The sequence below is a fragment of the Danio rerio genome, chromosome 13, assembly GCF_052040795.2.
Source record: "Danio rerio strain M-AB ecotype USA chromosome 13, GRCz13ab, whole genome shotgun sequence".
NCBI classification, from domain to species: Eukaryota; Metazoa; Chordata; class Actinopteri; order Cypriniformes; family Danionidae; genus Danio; species Danio rerio.
The window spans coordinates 27,415,870-27,438,307 of NC_141033.1; the positions used below are offsets into that span (position 1 = coordinate 27,415,870).

The window sequence follows — 22,438 nt, forward strand, 5'->3', positions numbered from 1 at the left end:
TTGATATGATAATGGGGGGAGGACGTGTGAAATGAGAGGGGCTGCGCTGGAGGACGAGGCGTCCAACCACTTGGATGCCAAATGGTGTCCGGGAGCCCCTCTCAGCTCTCAATGGGGACAATGACAAGAGTTTCAAGGAATGGAGGCAAGAGGCAGATGCTTGGAAAAAAAGAAAGATTCACACTACTAATTGGTCCAATAGAATGTTTTCATTGCTGCGGCTGTGTGTTATCGTTAACCACCATACAAAGCAAAAATAAAATAATAATTGAATATTGTCTTGCTGTACTCAAACTCTATTAACACTTCTTTAGTAGTTGTGATGGAAAAAAAATGTGGAAAATGGAAACGCAATTATACAGCTTAATGATAATGTGATAAAAACTGTAAAACATACTAACACCAGTAATTCATTACTATATATGCATGTACTATATATTCATATGCTATTTAGTAAACATGTTTTACTCACACACACACACGCATATACACACATTTTGTACATGCATACATTGGGGTTGGTAAATGAAACTGAAACACTGGCCAATTTAGTGTTGGAGGTTTCATGGCTAATTTTGACCAGCCTGGTGGCCAATCATCATAGCCAGTAATAGTAATAGCACAGTTTTGCTTAAAATATATATACGCTGCACACAAAATTATGGGTGAATATACATGCCCGGGCTGCTAAAGCCAAATCTTTGGTCACTTGTGCCAATGCCAAACACTGGTTTCAATAGTACCAGCAGCAAAAATCTTGGGCTGTGGACAATGTGAAACATGTATTGTTCTCTGATGAGTCCACCCTCACGGTTTTTCCTACATCCCAGAGATTTTCGTTGTGGAAAAGCCCCAATTCTATTCAGACTGTTGCATGAAGGAGGTGTATCAGGATGATAACGCACACACAGCAAGACTGGCGACGAGTTTTTTGATGAACAAAGTGAAGTGACATGTCTCATGGCCTGCACAGTCACCAGAACTAAATATTATTGAGCCGCTTTGGAGCATTCTGGAGCACAACACAGTGACCTGGCCACTTTTCTCCAAGAATAATGGCTCAAAATCTCTCAGGCCACAGTGGAGGACTTGTATCTATCATTACAAAGATGAACTGATAGTGTATGGGCAGCAAAAGGAGGCCCTACACCATACTAATGAATTATGGTCTAAAGCCAGGCGTTTCAGTTATATGCTTTGTGTGCTTTATTCACTAATATTTTTGGTCCAAGATTCATTCATTTAGAAATTTGCTGTTAAATAATACTGGTTGAGCAACATGAGTTTAGTTAGTTTAAAAAATGCTGCATTGCACAGCCATTAGTCTGAACAAGTCTTTAGTAGTTGTTTGGCAAGTTTGATAATCACCTGTCCTAATTCTCGGATTCAATTTAGAGAATCGACCTTATTGTAACTGACTTTAAAAACATTATTTAAAAAAATAGGGACTAACCTTCAACCTTATAAAGCCAGCATGAAATCAAAATGTACAGGGTTTATTTTGCTAGCACACATTGTTAGTGTGATTTTATTCATTGGCAATTTATTCATTTTAAGGAGATCAATTAATTCATTCAAATTAATCCATTTTAAAATGGGCAATGTTTAATCAAATCTGACTATTAGCTTTAGTTTTGGAGTCTAGTTTAGAGTCATAATATTCCTTTTCTGATGATGTCCGTTTGACGACTTGGTCAAAATATATTTAGCCACACCCCTCTAACCATTAGTTTGCTGTAGGTAAAAGATGAGACGAGTCGCACAAAAATAAAACCTCGGCCGCAACTCAATATTCTGTCTTAGTAGGAAATATATCATCATTGTGTAATAGGAGACCATTCCAACTTCAGGTTCACATGTAAACTGTCATTAAAATGGGAATTAAAGTCTTCTGGACACTGTATGTTTCTTGATAAATAAAAATATTTAGCCATTTATTTGAGAATCATAGTAAACTGGTCACATTGCAAGATTTTATTGCACTAGAAAGTCAGTTTGTAAGAGTTGATTGGTTGAGCTTTGGTACATTATATATATTTTGTACACAAGAGTCTGGTGCTATTCTGTTTCTGATCTTTTAAAAAGATTCAGTTCAGTCACTTGTTCAAGAACTTACGCTTGTACGATTGTGACCAAAATGTACTCTTAAGAGTCTAAAGAGTTATTTATTTGAAAAATCACACTAAACTATGTTTGATTCATTACAAAAATAGATGTGCATAGCTGTGCATATATGCATTAGACTGGCTGTTCTGTGCTTTTGATTAACTCATGAGAGTCATTAAAATGACAACTGAATGGTTCCACTGTATACATTTTAAATTAATAATATTAATGATGATGATGATAATAATAAAACCAACTCAGAGTAATTTGTTTGCAGATTTCGCTGTTTGGTGCTTGCTTTCAACCTTTTAGTACCCAGAAAGAATTCATGTGTGGGCATTTTTAGCGGAACTCAACATTGTTCAGTTCCCATATATTTTTTAATGATCAGCAAACCAATTTCTTAAGTGTCAAATGCAAGGCAAACCAGTGAGAGGGAAGAACAAGTGTGCTGCACAAGGGAAATTAAATCATTTAAAGAGCAACAATGAATCATTTTTGAATTAAGGTTTTACAAGAGGTTCTGGTCCAACGTGAATGAGGACAATTTATATAAGCACGCGAGAGCAAACGAGGGCAAATAAAAACTGAGAAATTAAATTCCTAAATCGCTGCACGCCGCTCACATTCCCTCCGAAAACCATCCTTGATGGACATCTCCTTCCATTTCATCAAACCGGAGAGAACACATCACATCTTTATTCAAAACATATTATTGAACTTGGCTCTCGACATGCTGTTTTGGTTAGTCTGAGCGCGTTCCAGGACCAATTTCATGTTAATGTATAACACAAAAGAGGCCATTGGCAGGGCTCTTTAATAGGCATGGCAATTAAAACTTTGCTGCCAAAACCTGTCTTTGTTGTTACTGGCTTGCGGTCGTCCCTGTAAACACAGTCTCCGGGCAGTTCACAGGGAGTTCCATCGCTTTTGTGGTTTTGCCATTCTTCACTTTACATGTTCATGCAGAAAGTGAAAATACTTTCCTCTGCGTGACTACCCAGGGAGCGGGAAAAAAAAGGGGCAACAAAGTTACACCTCCAGAGCTGTGAGGTTATATTAATAGCTCTTGTACAGCTGTTTCTTTTCTGTGCTGTGTTTGACACTTGTGCGCTCACATCAGAAGTGAGATGTTGCTTTCAGGGTTTTGTATCCCTTTGGCACAGCCCTCTCAGGAGGAAGAGGAAACCGCAGCTCTGCTCGCAAAGGCACTCCAGGAACAAGCGGCGCTGTAAACATGCATCGGACCGGCTCAAAATAAAACAGGCCTGTGAAGACAAAACATGCGTGCGCCACTATTTATAGAAGGCGAGGATCAGAAAAAAGCCATCATAACATTTACAGCGCTGTGGAGTCACGCCAATTACGTGTAATAAATTCTCTTGTTATCACTAGTTATGTGCGGCGTAATATGATTATGCTCGTAATGTGACAAGCCAAAACCATGAACGCCTCGGGTCATGCGATAATTACTCTTTTACAGTATCTGAGGCATTGTCGTTTCAAATACATCACTAAAACAAAAACAGATCACATGGTGGATTATTATTTGGCTGTTCAGGCAGAAGCCGAAATGTTTGGCGACTCCAATAGATACCTGAGCTGCTGAATGACGAGCCATTCACTACACAATGAGACATGACACAAAACCAATGAGCGGGAGAGGGATTCAAGGCCTTCAGACAGCTGCGGAACGGTGAGAGATTATTCCTCTCAAATCCACTTCTCGTCGTCTCTGGAGCCAAACAAAAGCTCTGAGGAGTAAACAAGGATGGCCCTCCTCTTGGCAAACACTCGGAGCAAAACTGCCCTCGCTTGCCTTCTTTTCTCTGATCCACTATCTCCACGCTAGGGCTGGTCAGAGAAACACGAGCGTGACAAACACATTTAGCCGCTAATAAAGGGCAACCACCATGGCGGGAGTGGCAGGAGATAACCAGCACAAATAATCAGAGGAGTCTGGGACGGAGAGAGCTTTAAGAGGCAGTTTTGCCCATTTCAAAGCGAGACATTGATCAGATCCCCTCGCCTCTGAGCCATGCTAATTAGCTGAAGACGAGCGGTGATGATGTCACGATCGATTTGGAGGACGTGAGGAGGTCTTCATCCGTCGCCCTTCCCATCACGAGCCAGATACTTAAATGCCGTAAATTAATGCATTGCATATGCTGAAATTTCATGAGGTGAATTATAAATACATTCTTGTGCAGGGAGTATTTTTCCTATGAATAAAAAATGATGATTAATAAGAGAAATGTCATTCTGACAGAGCAAAAACATAAAATGTCACATCCTTACATGAAATAAGGTCATTGTTCAAAAGTTACAAAGTTGTTAGATATAACCATAATTAAAATCATAACTGAGATAAAGTCAGTTATAAAAACCTTACAGATATTAATATTTTCTCAATTATTGAAAACATTGTTCAGTTCCAATATATATATAGTTCCAAACCAATTTCTTGAAGGCAAACCATGTGTTTTTATATACAGCGAACACACACACACACACACACACCCCCACACCCACACGCACACACACACCAAACTGTTGTATAAACTCGTAGCAGTGCGATATGGCTGTTTATTGGCACTGGTTGGTATGCGTTGGTACGAGGTCACAGGTAAAGTGCTTTAGTGTCCCATCAGTGAGGATATATAGCCATATCGCACTGCTACGAAAATCAAACACAGAGAGTCTGGTTTCTTCCACCATTCATTCACATCTGCAGCTGACGTCAAAACAGAAGAAAACGTTACTAATTCACATCATTCTAGAGCTAGTATTTGAATAATTCTCTAGCGTAATGTCTAAAGTAATTACAAAAAAGGTTATTTTGCGGATATTTTAAGATTATAAGACTGAACTGCATGAAATGCCATCAGTCTACAGAGATTTCCCAGTATTTCTCTGTTGCAATCGGGAAATCACATTAACTAACCCTGTAAAAGCCAAAGCAGCACAAACACTACCAGATTACTATTGTGTTTGCGAAAAAGAAAAACGCTAAACACGTGAGCATTTCTTCTTTCTTTCTTTTTACTAAACTAGTCTGCAGTAACAAAAACAGGAGACTCATTAGAAACCAAGAGATGGCCAACCCCCCCCAAAAAAAGGGTTATACAAAGAGTGGCCAACACATACATTCCTGAGACCCATCTTACACTCAATACATTACAATTACTGAGATATAAATACAACACGACAACATACAAAAGAGAAAGATCGGCTAAGAATGTCACTTTCCTGTTTAATGATGATTTGATCAGCTATGGTTAGAAATTATGAGTTTTTTTCAACTAAGAGGTTATTATGCGTTCTCTGTTGCCATCTGGTGGATAGACAATGTCAACCATCTTTGCTCTGCTTAGTATGACAGGCTAATGGCCGCCGACGTGCCATCTCTCAAACATAAATATTTTAAATAGACACTATCCTTATAAAAAAATGCATAGTTGCAGACTAAACAACTACATTCTTGACTAAAAAGCCTCAAAAGTACATTATGTTGTCCAACACCTGCAACATTTATTTTTTTATTTATTTATACAGGGATAACATGACATTTGTCGCTATTTGTCAAACTGTAGTGAGTTTATTGATCTGCTGTTACTCTATGTGAGCAAAGTAATACACAATAGTGAGGAGGCTGTACGAGTTCTGATATTGCAGAATATCCCATGGCTATCAGCCAATCAGATTTGAGAACCAGACAGAACTGTTGTGTATATGATGACAGCTGAGATAAAAAAAAGCCATGACAACATGTCAATTATGAAAAATTGTCACTGTTTTAGTCTCAAACTGTGAGAAAGTTGCAGTTTTGCAGTTGTAAGATACAAAGTGTCAGCATAGATATAAAATTGCAGCAGTAAGCACAACTTTTTCTATTTCTTTGACATGCTGCAAGCACAAACACACTGAAGTGTCTAAACAGGCAAGTTCAAGTCCACCTTGTGTCAGTTAGGGCAATACAGTGGCCGTTTATGTAATCAATCAATGCTACGTCTCTTAACTGTAAGCTCTTTTCTTTTTAAGTCGATCAAAACAAGCAGCCACTAACTGACTGTTTACAGCCATTCTGTTTTAGCTCAGCTGCGGTGAAGGTGCATTGCATTAATGAGACACAAACAAGGACAGGCAAACATTACAGAATAAAAGCCCTAACATAACACAAGAAAAATGTGAGGGAGAGCATGAACACACGCACACGCACGCACACACACACACACCCATGCACACGCACACGTACACGCACACACACACACACACACACACGCACACAGGAAGAGCGTGTGCGTTTATGAGTGCATAATGACCTTTGCTAAGGGCTCACGGAGATGGAGGAAAACAGACTGAAACGAAAAGGCTCCTCTGGGGAGTTCATTAGGTGCAGGTAAATCTGACAGCACATTAGACACTTTCCTCCTGAATAAGTTTCAAGACGAGCAGCACCTCTCTAGGAGCAGGAATGAAAATGTTTCTCTTTAGAAGGATGACAAAACCAAAATGGATTACATGGAGCAACTTTAAAATGATTTACAATAGAAGTGAGCACAGTGCCTTTATTTCATTATGAAATTCCCTGTTTACACCTGCTACTAAAGGAATAGTTCAACCAAAAAAAAAAAAAAACATGTAATCTACTCTACACTGATATTCTCACTTTCAACATTAAGACCAACACAGTCAGAGAAGTTTGAAATTTCATCCTAGCTCTTCTATTCTGTATCATTGTGTTGGGTAGTGGCCATTTTTTTAAAGCTTTCAAATGTGCAAAAAATTGTTGTATAAAAAACAAAAACATGTGTCACCAGGGGGTAAACGCATGTCCTGTGAAGTGGATTAATGTGTATTTGTAGCAAAAATATGTCAAATTTTTAAATGATAAACTCAAATCACTGACTTCTGATGGCTGCAAATGCACGTTGCTAATAGCTTCCTCTGACTCGATATATGACGTAAGACACAATCGTAACATTCGCAGGAATCGAATCAACACAGTTTGATCACTGAAGAGGATGTCAATTAACAAGCATAACAACAAACAAAAAGGTTGACTTGCTGTTATTGCGTATATTGTGCTTATATTTGTCCTTATATATTGTTTTACAGTAAATTATTCTTACAATACTGCATTCTCACGAGACGCAACTTTTCGTGGGGCTTCTGTACGCGATGTGACTATTGCAGACACACACATTGTAATACTGATGCTCAAATGATATATTGTGCAGCCCGACTTGAGCGTGAGTAAATTATGAGTTAATAGGTTTGGGTGAACGACTCCCTTTAGATGCATTTTCACCATTCAAATCAAAAGTGGATAGCACTAAATAGGTGTAAACAAGCTGTTAAACCGTTTTGAGGTTGTCCACTTTTAGGCACTTCCTCATATGGCTGAATACATTCGAACAGCACAACACATCACAAATTGAAACCTACTGACTAAGCTCATGATTATTATTAAGTGTTTTATGGAAAAGATTTTTACAACAAGGAGTTCAAACTCTGCAATTTTTTTTAAAACACAGCCATCTATATCATTTTTATTTACTTAAAACATAGTATAAGCAGTCTTTGTTAAAAAAAGCTCCATCAGAAGTGGTCTGATGGTCATTCTGATGGTATGATGACCTTGAATATAAATATCCCCGTTTCATTGTATTGTAATTACTGCTCTAAAATAAGTTAATTGCCTGGGTAAAAAAAAAAAAAAAACTTTTTTTACACTGAACAAAATATATTTTATTTTAGGAAACATTTATAATATTTGGACCTATAAACAAGACAGGCTAAATAATTAAAATAAATCATTGACTTCTTGTCTCTTCATTACCTATCGACAACACAGATTTCTTTACAGCACATAAAAAAAAATAAATAAAAAAACCCTGTACATATACAGTTGAAACCAGAAGTTTACATACACTCTAAAAAAAAGAACATAACTATTTTTAAAAAATGTCTGATGGTAAATCATACAAAATGTTTACTATTTTAGGTCCGTTAGAAATACCTAAATGATTTACATTTGCTGAATGCCAGAATAATGTGAGAATTTTTTAAATATAATTTTTAATTAATTTCTAGACAGTCAAAAGTTTAAATACATTTCCTTGGAATTCTTTGCTTTTAAACTGTATAACTTTGGTCAAATGTTTTGGGCATCCTTCCACAAGCTTCTCACAATAGTTTGAAGGAATTTTGGCTCATTCCTCCTGACAGAATTGGTGTAACTGAGTCAGATTTGTTGGCTGTCTTACTCGCACAAGCTTTTTCAACTCTGCACACAAATTTTCTATAGGATTGAGATCAGGGCTTTATGATGGCAACTCCAAAACATTCACTCTGTTGTCCTTAAAGAGCCCATATTATACATGAAATAGGGTCATATCTTGGTTATAAGGGTCTCCAACAACAGTTTATTATGCATGCAAGGTCAAAAAACACTTTCATGGTCTTATAATCTGCATTTATTTTTACCTAATTATCCCAGCGACTCCTGTATGAATCGTTCAGGGATTCATTTGTTCCCAAACCCCTCCTTAGCGCGAAGCTAATCTGCGCTGATTGGACCAATGACAGTCTGTTGCGATTGGTCGACTGCCTTCAGTCAGAGAATGAAATGCCAAACAGCTAATCAGCAATATAAAAGTAATCACAGTTCATACACGCTCGATAGTGTAGGCTTGGATTTTAGCTGCCAGTGGGTCAATGTAAATACAGACTATGGACTTGAAAATTCAGACGACTAACTATTTTATTGAGCAAAAACTCCAAAAACAGTTGAGGAGATCTCCTAGCTTCTCACTCTGCTCTTTTCACAGACACACACACACACATATTGCACACACTCACACACACACACACACATACGCACTTAACCCTGCTCCGGACGACAATGCGCGCGCACACACACACACACACACACACACACACACACACACACACACACACACACACACACACAAACACACACACCTCCGGACGACAGCGCGCGCACACGCACACACAGACACACACACACTACTCCCCGTCCACGGAGTTCCGTTAACAAAGCAGCACGCGTCGCGTTTTTAACGTGACTTTGCACGCGATAAGAGAATAAAGCCAGTTAACCTGTTACTGTACACGCGGTTACAAGTAACAAATCACAACTAAATACATTTGCAAGCCAGAGTCAACGAGGCAACTTTAATCGCACGTACTTACACTTGAGAAATGGAGGAAGAAACCCATCCTGACGTCTATCAGTAAGTTACTCTTTACTGATCCTTCCTTTAACAAACGCTGATGAAGTATTCTTTGTAGCATGTAGTTTCCAGAAGTTTCCAATAGTTTCCAACTGCTTGGCTATAATGCTGAGGTTTCATCTTTGGGTAGAGACTCAATATATCCATCTGCAGTGTGACTTCAATCGACCGGCATGTTTGTGTGTGTGTGTTTGTGGGTGTGTGTGTGTGTGTGTCTCGGTTTCTGCGTCAGAGGGCGGGGCCTCAGGTTTGAAATCTCCCGGGTTTGCGCGTGCACTTGAATAACTTGGTTTCGTTCGTACGTCATGGCGAAACACCTAATGAATCGGTATCAAGGCGACTCGTTTGAAGCACTATGAGTCGACTCTTTTTTTAGATGAATCAACCGTTTTTAACACTGTACACTAACAGATTTAAGCCTTAGCTGGATACTCCACTTCACTTAGAGCTGTGTTACACACTACATGGAGGGGAATTTTCAAAAACTCATAATATGGGCTCTTTAAAGCACATTTGAATTAATTTGGCAGTATGCTTAGGGTCATGGTCTGTTTGGAAGACCCATTTGTGGCCAAGTTTTAATTTTCTGGCTGATGTCTTGAGATGTTGCTTCAGTATTTCTATATAATGTTCTTTCTTCATGATGCCATGTTTGCTGTGAAGTGAACTAGTCCCTCCTGTAGCAAAACAGCCCCACAACATGATGTTGCCTTCCGCATACTTCACAGTTGGGACGGTGTTCCTAATCTTTTAAGCTTTCCCCTTTGTCCTCCAAATGTAACACTCGCCATTATGGCCAAACAGTTCAATCTTCGTTCCATCAGACCACAGGACATGTCTTTAAAAATGATTATTTACCCAGTGTAATTTAGCAAATTATAATCTGGCTTTTTTGTTGATTCTGGCTTGTTGATTTTCCCATGTTGTCACATAAGGAAGCAGTGTGTTTGAGGTTTTTCTTAAATACTATTCTACAGTTGTGCCTCCAACTAACTCGCATGTTGTCAATTAGCCAATCAGAAACTTTCAAAACCTTACATTTACATTTAGTCATTTAGCAGAAGCTTTTATCCAAAGCGACTTACAAATGAGGACAAGGAAGCAACTTACACAACTATAAGAGCAACAATGAATAAGTGCTATAGGCAAGTTTAGGTCTGTAAAGTCTAAGAAGGAAAGTATTAGTAAATTAAAAAAACATTTTTTTTGGGTACAGTTAGTGGTGTATTCAGAGTGGCAATTGCAGATTAGGAAGTGAAGTGGAGACTAAATAGTTGAGTTTTTAGTCGTTTCTTGAAAATAGCGAGTGACTGCCGTTCTGATGCAGTTAGGGAGTTCATTCCACCAACTGGGCAGATTGAGCGTGAGCGTTCGCGAAAGTGATTTCTTCCCTCTTTGGGATGGAACCTTGACACCATCATCTGAGCTTTTTCAGAGGCATAATAATCTTATTGTATGTAAACTTGACTTTCAAGAAAAGTTCTAACAATTTCTCAAAATATATCTCTCTCAATATTCTGCTATTATGCATAACAGAAACAAATGTGATAATCCTAACTTACCTAAAAGAAAAAAAAGTTTAGTCACATTAACATCTGACTTTTTTTATTAATGGTTATGTGCCTTTTTATACAGTGTATGTAAACTTTTGGTTTCAACTGTACCTTAGGAATTGTAAAACAGAACATTTTAGCGGTTTTAAAACCTTGACTTATCCAAACCGTGGTAAACCTTAAAACCGGTTATCGTCGCATGCCTACTCTCAAAGCAAAATTGTTTCGGTTTAGCATCTCTATTGAGCTCACTTGACATTTCAATTATTCATCCTCATGAAAGTGTATTATCTGCATGCACTTTAAAGCTTTGACAGCTAAAACTCCTCATATTCTATTTTTTGGGTTTACACCCAAAGCCAACTGTCAGAAAGTGCATTTTATTTGAGCATTAATTAAAATCGTCCTTGGTGTCCTATTGCGAGTGAACTGTTAAATAAACACAGGGTTATATAAAAACATAAACGTAAACCGGTGGGAAAGAAATCATGTTTGCGTTGGACCTGTGTATTAAAATGACAGTAGTATAATATACACTCTACCTACTTCTGTTTGCTGTTAACATGAATCAAACTACAAAAGCATAAGAATACATTTCTTGCTAAAGGCCAGGGAAATCTGGAACAGTGAATTTCAGACACTACATCAGATTTATGTGGATTACATATAAAGGAATTGGTGGATTTTACCATTACTTGCTGGTTGTTTACACACTGTGGACACACATCAGTGTTGAAACACCGTGCAAAAGTGATTTGTCCATAACAGGTTGCCTTTAAAAAGAATGAGAATAATGTGAACTTGGTAAAATGAGTTTAAAGGACTACTAAAAGAGAGATTATTACTGTAACTAGGCTTCAATTTAGCCTTAATTTAAGAGTGTCTGTGAGATATGCACTTCCAGCAGCAGTCAGACGTTCTCTGCATCTGCCAACTTAATTGCGGGTTGTACGACGCACAACCGTGCAAATAAAGAGGGTGGATTTAGAGCCTTAAATCACATCATGTGCTTGAGTTGGGACAACCACTTCCAAGCCCAAAGTACTCCAATCTAGATAAGATAAGGATATGGTCACATCCAGATATCACTGAACAGTGGAGCTCACAAGTCAGCTGGAAATAAACAAACTTCAGTTCTCTCTCTCTCTCTCACTCACTCTGCAGAAATGCGAAGACACCCGTCCTGTCGTGGTGTTAGTTTCACTTGTGTTATTAAAAGAAACACAACAAAGGTTATCTCTCATGAACCTCAGTTCCAGGAAGTTAAAGTACAGCACTGGAGAGTTATGACTCAGTGCAAACAGCCCGAAACTGTCAGGCTGGCCTTGTTGGGCTACATTCCTACGCATAAAGTAGTTTGGGATTAAACGGGACGTTCTATTTTGAAAGCCGGTCACGAAGAGTGCGATTAAGTTAGCTTAATTCGTGAACTCACGGAGGAGGGAAAGTGCTAATAGAAGATCACAGACTCCTTTCCTCCCTGTGACGCTGTCGTCAGCCCTCTCGTGTCCCTGCTGGAGCCCCTGGGCGACCCTGCGCACTCAGCCATCATTAGATCAAAGACCGTGGGCGCCGCGCTCTTAATATGAGCCTGTAATAGGTGCGCCAGCAGGGCCGCGCTATGTTCAGCGATGTCACAAAGGTGCTTCATTAAGGGCTCCTCTTCTGGCAGCTTTCATTAAGGAAATTAATGTGGAGGGGCGAGGACAGCCTGCGTTTACGCCGTGAGAGAAAGCCGGCGTGCACAAAGATGAAGCGCACAATAACAAATCTGCATCTCTTTGGAGCGTCGCCCCCAGGGCCTATCATCCCAGCCTTCTTAATCACCATTAAAACAACTTCATTGTGACATTCAGAGCCTGCTGAATGATCACATCCCCGCATAGAGAGCAAATTGCAAATGAAATGTAGAGATCAGACGGCATCAGAGCACAGCCTCTGGGAGGTTGAGCAAATCTTCAATTCTCTTTTATATTGATGTTTATTGGCGGAGGCAGCGGGGAGCAATAACGTCCCTCTCCTTCTCCGTCGCCCCTGCTATTTGAACCCGCTTATTCGCGGCTCGTGTGACATTTTTTACAGCCAACTAGCTGGTACGTGGCATACTCGTTCGCTTCGCCGTTTCGCCGGGGGTTGCCGTCGACCCTACGGCTCCTTATGAAAGGGCTGCGGGAGGTTAGCCGAGCTGTCTTTTTCCTCCTCAGCCTTGCGTAAAATGCCTCCAGGAGAGTATTTTCTCTAAAGCCGACGCTTAGGCTGAAAGTTAGCTGGGAACAAGTGGGAGTGAGGCGGTTCTGTAGCAAAAAGGGAAGGATTGTCTTGTAGCGCTTTCCTCTGATGAGGCTTTACAGGAGTAGCAATTGCCTGAGCAGCCTTATCAGCCCTGGGGGACTAATGCTATTAGCGTTTGTGTGATAAACGCAGCGCAGTGGAACCAATACAGCCAGCTTTGCCGCGTTACTCTGGTAACATGTTGTGTAAATTGTATAATACAGAGCTCTGCGACAGCTCTGTTTAACAACACTTCAATCCTGTAGGGCAGACTTGTGAATAGGATTAGACCTATAAGCTAATAGGGACTTGGAAAGGCCTGCAGTGTCATTGGGATGTCATATGTCAGGTCATGAGTCAATTAGAGAGAGACCTGTATAATCAAAAAAAACAATCTTAGGTTATTTTATAGAGTGATACTAGAGATTGGAAGCAAAATTATCTGTTGGATTCAAAGTAAAGAGAATGTTAAATGCTTGTCATTTTATTTAGCTTTTAAAGACATGCTGATATCAGACTTCAAAAATTGTAAATTGACAGAGTAAAAGTAAGTTTTGGTAAGTAAATGAAGACAGCTTAAATCTAATTAAACCCTTAATTAAACATGAAATAAAGATGCTTATAAGAAAAAAAAAAGCAGGGAAATGACAATACTGTGGGGTAAATAAAAAAAAAAAACACTTGTTATAAATGTTTTCTGCTTCAAATAAAAAATATCACTTTGAATTTAAATTTATTTTCGTTTAGACTTTAATAAATGGTAACTGTATTGACTGGGGTAATGATGCTGAAACCTCAGCTTTGTAATTACAAATATATAAAAAATATTATTATTTAATTTTTTTTTAATTAAAAAACATTTAATTGTATTTTTATTGTGTTGTTTCTGTGTGGAGTTTGCATGTTCTCCCTGTGTTCGTGTAGGTTTCCTCTGGGTACTCCGGTTTGCCCCACAGTCCAAAGACATGCAGTACAGGTAAATTGAATGAACTAAATTGGCCGTAATGTATGTGTGTGAAAGAGTGTGTATGGGTGTTACCCAGTATTGGGTTGCGGCTTGAAGGGCATCCGCTGTGTAAAACATATGCTGGATAAGTTGATGGACCCCTGATTAATAAATGGACTAAGCCAACAAGAAAATAAAAGAATAAAAAGCAACAAACCATTTTTATCTGTGTTCTTTTTGACGATATACAAAACAATTATGAGTGTATTGTTTTGATTGTTCTTATAATGTCCTTGAATTATCAATGTAACTTCCCTATTTATTTATGAATTTTTTCGTATTTTAGAGTTTGTTATATTTCTACAATTTCTGGACTCAAATGTTTGGTTGTTTTGTGTACCCAGTGTGAAGAACCCTATATACCCATACACCTGTATGTAAATTTGGAAACTGCAAAAACTAAATGAGAAATTCTTTTTATTGCAAATAATATTTGATGATATATATACTTTTTCTAAAAAGTTCAATGCATCATTGGTGTGGATTATTATAACTTTTGAGCTGTAGGCCTAATGTAAATTAAAAAAAATACGCCAGATGCAAATGATATGAGAATTGTTGTTTTAATTTTAAGAGGAAATATTGGTTGCACGCCAACTTCATGTTAAATGTTTTTATATATTGGTTTTCATAGACCCTTTTCACATTTCCGGGTTTCTCAGCAGCAGAAATTGTCATAGCTGGGTTAACTTAGAATGCAGTGAATCGGACAGAACAACATTTTTTTTTTTACAATCCTATGTGCTTAAGTAATAAAAGAAAAACTCCTTATTGGTGTTGTCAAGACTAGTATTAGACTGATGACAGAAGTCAGAGGAAAGAATAACGTCAAATTCACTCTCAACCACATAGACGCTGCATAAGAAACACTTTGTTTTTTGTAATTTGACGTACACACAATATACTACATTCATAAATGCATATAAATTTTTATACATTTAAAAAAAATCGAAATATTAAAAACTTTTAAGGATTCACGATTATAATGATCGTTAAACACTTCATAACAGTCTTGTGAAAAGTGTCCGTTGTAGTTTAATGTAAGTTTGACTCTTTATTTGGTTTTAGTATTGGTTTGCATTGTTAAGGTTAATTGTATATTTGTTTTTTTAATTTGTTGGATCACAGGAAAAACAGAAATCTGAATGAAGAAACATAATAAACTTGTGCTTCCCGGCATGAGCACCAAGGCTCAAATTGTACACTTACTGCTAGCCAGAAACTCTTGAGGGTTTTTGTCTCAAACACTAAAGGTCATGTACCATGTTTACCTCATTGTTTTTCCAGGGTCTCCAGAGCGTTGCAAGGGCAGCCGCTCATTGTGTCCTCGAGAGATTTAAATAATGTCCAACCTCGACGGAATTCATTGTAAGAACACTGTGAAATTCAGTGAATCAAAACACAAAAGGCAATAAAAGGCGAATTATCCCGAACAAATGGAATTTAGCTGAGACTGGGCACTGGCTGAGGACTGTAAAAGTGAGGAATGCCATTCTGGCAGGTGCAAAAAGAACTGAAACGAAGAGCAGCAGAAGAAGAAGAGCATAAACAGCTCAGCCTGTCCCCTTACATTCCTGCCGCCTCCCTGCTTTCTACTTCAAACCCCGCTGGTTTAATCAGCTACAACTGTTATGCTTTCCCCACTATTCGGTTAAACTTATCCACTCCACAGAAAGATCCCCCACCACTCAGTTACCATAGCAATGTGACTGCAACAGCCCTTTGGATTCAAATTCTGCATCTGAGAGATAGGAGGTCATTGCCAAGGGCGAATTCATTTCACACTGAGCAACATCGAAAGCCGCCAGAGAGAATGGCATTCTATTCTTAAGATGACCTTGTTTGAGGCTATTCACTAATGTTTACAGAGGAAATCTATCAACATCATTCCAACTGTAAATAACCAAAAGGGTTTCTGGGGGTTGTTTGATTTCTTTTTAACACGAGACGCTCTTGATCTAAAAGCTTGGATTATCGAAATCTAATTCTGAATACATGAAAACTGACCCACGCACCTTTGGCCATTACAGTTCCTTCTTTGCCTTGGGTGAAGACAACAATCCTCTGCCTTTTCTTGTTCTCTTTGGGTAAGCTTTGGGCCTTCTTCGCAATCTCCTCGATGTCTTCGGTCTGCACGAAAAGAAATAGAAAAAAAAGATATAAAACACATACTTGAGGGGAAGAAGCAAGTATTAGGTTATTGTAGAGTAGATCAAATTAGATTCTCTCTAATGTTGAACCTTGTAAAACAAGATCCTGAGTCATCATCTTACCTACTGAGAATGTTTAGTGACTGCAATTACTAACTACTGTACAACTCACTCAGAATTGCTGTTGTGTTGAAACGCTAAATGTCATGTGGAAACACATCACACATGGCTCACTTCATTGCAAAGAAATGTTTAAATGCTAACAAGATATTAAAATGATCCATGCATCACTCACTGGCTTTAAAGCTTTCCGTCTGGCTTTCAAATGGGTATATTTACAACACTGAAAATTATTTTCTTCCAAGAAAAGTTGAGCATTCTAGCAGCTAGCTAAGGGGCCGATCACACTGAACGCGCTTTTATGTTTCCAAACACGCGAGGCGCACCAAACTACCTTTTTTTGTTGACAAGAAAAAAAGAAGCCCGGTGCGCTTCTTTATGCCGCTAGGCAACAGCTGGATCAGTTAGGTATTGTTCGAGAGTGTTGCTGTTGATAATAATTTTAATGATTAGTAATATTGTTATATTTATAATTTGTGAAGTCATACAGCTCTGGATAACCCAAAACACCAACCACAAGTGTCTCCGTTGTTGTCTTGACAACACAAACACTGCAGCGACCTCAATAGAAGCCCCGCCTCTGCTTTCTTTTGATTGGAGAATGAAACAGCAAAAGTGACGTAACACGCTTTTTCCGCTCAGAGTTGACTTTTTTCAACTAAGAGCGCACAAGACCAGAAGCGCATGGCGCAGCAGGCGAATAAAACACGGGGCACGCAGGCCACTTAAGCAGTGCGCAAAACGCTCACGGCCGTTAGTAAACCATTCAAAAGATGTGCCTCTCAACGCATAAAGCGCATTCGCTGTGATCAGTCCCTAATGCTTGAAGAAATGATTTGAAGTATAGCAAAACAGAGGATGAGTTTTTTCTAAAATATAAGGTGTGATAAAGGGATTGAGATCTTCAGAGATGATACTGTACATGAAATCTATATCATTTAAACGCATCCTTATAAAAAATTGAGGCAGGCAGTCAATCTGAATTTCACAATTCAGTAATACAGCTGGTATTGACGTGAATAGATTTACTACTAGGGGTGTCATGATTTCGATTTTTAATCGAAATCGATCGAAATTTATGCTCAATTTTGATTATCGAATCAAAAAATAGAATCGTCAATGCTGCCACGCCCCCATGTCACGTCAGCTTGGCTTGCCAAGCGGAAAAAAACAGGCTTGTTGAAGTGCTTGTTAAACTGCAGAAGCAGGAGACCCGTCGACAGGGCTTAAACCCTCTCCTCTTTCAATGAAGTCGCCGGTGTGTAAGCATTAGTTATGTTGACAACTTTTGTGTTGTCGACAAAAAAAACATAGTTTTGCAAGCTCTGCACTGTACGTATTACGTACGGTTCGTCCGATAGACAACACCAGCATCGCGATCCTCTGCCCGCCCCCGTTGCAAATCCGCTCGCGAAAAGTACACACTCAGGCCCTGTTTACACTGTCTTTATTTTTAAATGGCATTTTAGAACGACAACGATTTGACATCCACAGTGGCGTGTAGCATTTCTGAGCAGCCCTCCTTCCTCTCTACCTCTGAAAACGCACATCACGTGACCACACAGACACAGACGCACACACATTGTCATGCGCTCGAGACAGCAGGTCCAGGCAGTCAGAGGACTGCTTCAATCTTTCACTCACTTGTACTTAGTCATTTAAGCGAACACCTCAGATACTGTTGGCTGGTTCCTGTTGGTTGTGCGTCTTTTTTACAGACGCCATTATAACGACACAGATCACTGCCTATTCACGAGTCCCGCAGAAAAAGTGATTGACAGGTGGTAATTATGTATGTATCTTGCCTTTATTCATTTACTGTATGATTTGTTTATGGGTAAAACAAAGACCATGCAGGTCAGGTAGTTTAAACGGTAGGCTACAAATAATTAATTGGTCATTAATTAATTAATTATTCATAATCGAAAATCGAATCAAATCGTGCCTTTAGAATCAAAAATGTAATTGAATCGAGGATTTGGAGGATCGTGACACCCTTATTTACTACAGAATATGCACAGACTGACTTAAATATAATATATTTTATAGGTCATCAACAGAGTTGGGTGTAACGCGTTCCACAGTAACCTGTTACTGTTTTCGAATGACATATTTCAGGAACGCAGTAATGTAACAAATATAGTTTTTAGAAGAAAACAATGTTTTTTTTAAAATAACGTTTTCTACTGCAACGTCAGTTAATAAGCATGCGCTTTATAATAGCTGGAGAATGCGAGCTGAAATAAGTGCTGACGAGAGTGGTTGCTTCAAGTGGAAATACAGACATTACTTTGATTTCATTGAGCGTAAAAACAAAAATATTGCTGTAGTCTAGTCTACTGATGTAGACTCTAAAGAACTTTAGATTGCTTTTAACTTGACTAGCAACTTGTTCAAGCACTTGAACAAAGCATACTAGACAACATTCGTCACCAAAGAGGATGCTGGCTCCCAAAAATACAGTGGTCCAACTCAGCCTAAACTGAATTTTTGTGTGTGAAGGTATCTTCTGAATGTGTAGAGAGTAGCTGCTTATGGGGCCGTTCACATATCGCTTCTTTTGCACGCACAACTTTGTTATTTCCAATACAGGCACGCGACTTGCACACATATATTTGGAGTGCATATTGCGCACGCTCACATTTTCACTAGACAAGAACTGACCGATTAGCTTCATGCTTTGTATGGAATTAGTCACATTTCGGTAGACTAATTACTCAGACAAACACAGAACACCCAAACACTGCAGTGCTTTTGCATTCTATGGATGTCAATGGTTACAGGTGTCCAGTTTTCTTCGCAAACAGGTTTGCAACAAGTGAATGATAAAGGAATTTCATGTTTTAGGTGAACTTTAAGTCTTTTGAATATGTCAAGCTGCTTTGATCAACCCATTGTAATGTTTTTCAGTGATTATTAAATTACTGAAAGAGCTGCAGTTTTATTTTGTATTTATATAGGTATATTTGACATGTTTAAAAAGTAATTTTGAAGTAATTAGCAATCTGATAACTTTTTACATTAAGTAATAAGTAATGTAATCAGATTTACAATTTTCCAGTAGTGGTCAGTAATTCATCATCTATTACTTTTTTAACGTAACCTACCAACACTGGTCGTCAAGAAGTAAAAAAGTGTACTGTATACTTGTCAAGTTGTTGATTCATTACTAAAAACCAACTAAGAACAGCCATTCATTTGTGAATAACACTGGTTGCACTGTTTGTATTTTGATTCACATAGAAAAGTCATTTGTTTTGGCATTAGAACATGTCAGAAACAAATATGTTTTTGATTCACTTATAATTAGCTTAAAAGAGTCATTCATTCAGGAATCAGACTACACTGGTTGTCCTGTATGTTTTTAATTCTCTCTCTAAACCAATTATTCTTTTAGGAAATTAAACTACACTGTCACCCTGCATGTTTCACACTGTAGATTATTAATCCATGTTGCTCAAAAGTATCTGAGGAAATACATTTGGAATGGTTCTTAACTTCTGCATTTGGTGAACAAATAATTAACTCAACTGAACACTGCTCGATGGTTCTCATTTTTTAATAAAGTAGTATAAGCCCAAACTACATCTCCAATATTACAAGTCTCATAAGAACATACATGATTGTTTATGTTGAGCTTGACTTTAATAGCTTCCAATGAGTTCAGAAAGAATTACACTGGTAAAATACACCTATAGCAGCAAGGCTGTACAGTATATGTTAAAAAACGTGCGCCTCCTGTTCTGACCTTTCTTCTATTGCACAGCTCACTTGTTTGTCCAGTACAGTCTGCTGTTTAAGTGGACTCCAAGCAACCTGTAGGACTACACCACCTCCACGCTCTCTCCCTGGAGCCTCGCAAACTTCTGCCTGCTGGTAAAATAGTCTATGATTTAGGAGATTGTGGAGGCGTACACCGGTATCGCGCTGAGCTTGTTACAGAGTCATAGAGGCATGTTGAGGGCACCGGTGGAGTCAAAGAACATGGTCCAGTATGGTGTGCCATCTTTGACCAGGTGGGAGTGGGCTCTGTAATGCAAGTAGATCAGAGTGCTGTCCACATCCACAGAGGGTTCGTGGGTATTTTGGAAACCAAAAGTATAAATTCCACCGCATTAAACAAGAGTTTTTTTTCCCCCGCTAGTAATATCTACATAAAAACTAACTTCATCAAGTTATTTTAGTAATTTCCTTAAAGCAGCTAATCTTTTAGGTGATTTTTTTCATTGGTGTAAAGACTGCTTTAGCTGTCTTTTAATATGACCCACTAAGATTTGAAAAATATCCAAATAGATAGTTGTTCAAGGATATTTATTGGTTATTTAAATAGCCCCTTTTATGCATTTAAATAGGTCATAAGGTTTTGGGGGTCTCCAACAACAGGCAATTATGCATGCAAGGGCAAAAAACACTTTCTTTGTCTTATAATATGCATTTATTATTACCTAATTATCCTAACTACTCCCATATGATTCGTTCAGCGATTCCTTAGTTCCCAAACCCCTCTATAGCGCGATGCTAATCTGCGCTGATTGGTTTGATGACCCAGTCTGTTGCAATTGGTTGACTGCGTTCAGAGTGAGACAGACTGAATTGCCCACCATGGCTTATGAACAATTTTGAAGTAATCAGAGTGCAGAGTGTTTGTGTGAGTCCAATGCAGGAGTGCAGTAAAGGAATGCTGTTTAACACCAGCATATTGCTCATTCTTAACAATGACACACATTCAGTATTAATCCACACAGCCACAAAAGCTGAACTGTTTTGAAACCTGACTGCCGCACGTGTGTAGGAACAGCTGATTGTGGCCATAGCAACGACAAACAGCAGAGGGTTGTGAGCTCACAAACACGTTTAAATCTGTAAAGAAATTGGCACACGTCGCATTTTCAATGTGGTTTTTGTGGGGTTTTTGGGGGGATTGGTTTCCCATGTCTGCGCACGCAACAAATGCGCGGGGCTTGAGTTTCGTATAAACGTCACGCTGACTCGGCTAAAGATACATTACCACGATGATTCATTTGAACCACTCTGAGTCGACTCTTTTATAGATGACTCAATAGTTTTAAACACAGTGCACTAACAGATTTAAACCTTAGCTGGATATTTCACTTCACTTAGAGCTGTGTTACACACTGCATGGAAGATCATTTTCACAGATCACAAAAACCCATAATAGGGGGTCTTTAAAAGATTATTATTGTTGCATTGAACATTTGCTATATTGCTTTACAATAAATACCACTAGATTTGGCATAATGTATTTAGGCACATCTTAATATGCCAGGACTTTGTGCATTTAACAACAAAAAAAATGATAAATAAATCTAAATAATAATAATTATAATAATAATAATAAAAAAAAGAAAAACCTTAACCCATATAAAAAGGATTAAATATAATACTACAGAGCCAGTATATCTGTTTATATTTCATTTGAATTAAATTAAACAATTTTATCTTGTATTCAATACATACAATTAATATCATTATATATGACAAATCACTGGTGTAGGAGAGAAACCTCATTTGTCCATAAACCACTACTTTACTGGAAACGAGAAAAACTTTTTAAAATAATTCAACACTGCCTCCTCAAAGTTGGTATTTTGACATTTGGTAAAAAACTTGCATCAAACCTAAATGGAGTAGCCAGGTTTTTGACCAGCAAATGTGTCATTAGAGCAGTCATTAGAGCATCATATTACCGGTTATAAAGTTTATGGTAGATATGTGGGCGCTCAGTTTTTCCTGTGCATAAATACTTTGGCACAAATTTCATATTATAAAATTTAAGACATTCTGGGCAATTACTGGACAGCCAATACTCTTTTTTCTACTCAAAATCATTTGCTTTCATGTTTTATTTTAATAAGAATAGTTTGTTATTTGCTCTTTATAAAAGGTAGAACAAACTTTGCACTCACTTTATTGATGATTATGCCAGGGCACAAACTATTTTTTTTAATATGG

At 38.3% G+C, this 22,438-nt stretch overlaps 1 protein-coding gene and 1 long non-coding RNA gene across 3 annotated transcripts in view; both read right to left on the reverse strand.

Annotated features, from left to right (window-relative positions):
• adka (adenosine kinase a) overlaps positions 1–22,438 on the reverse strand; it is a gene marked incomplete at its 5' end in the record, with an annotated part of 289,242 nt that overhangs the window by 13,339 nt on the left and 253,465 nt on the right. For both annotated transcript variants that reach the window (NM_212791.2, NM_001272084.1), the window contains 1 exon segment: positions 16,211–16,325. In NM_212791.2, the coding sequence (NP_997956.1) occupies positions 16,211–16,325 (115 nt within the window).
• On the reverse strand, positions 5,151–13,193 carry LOC147841072 (uncharacterized). The gene is made up of 3 exons (XR_015505978.1): positions 9,865–13,193; positions 8,003–8,468; positions 5,151–7,948 (listed from the first exon to the last, which is right to left on the reverse strand). It is a non-coding gene; the product is annotated as an uncharacterized LOC147841072 (long non-coding RNA).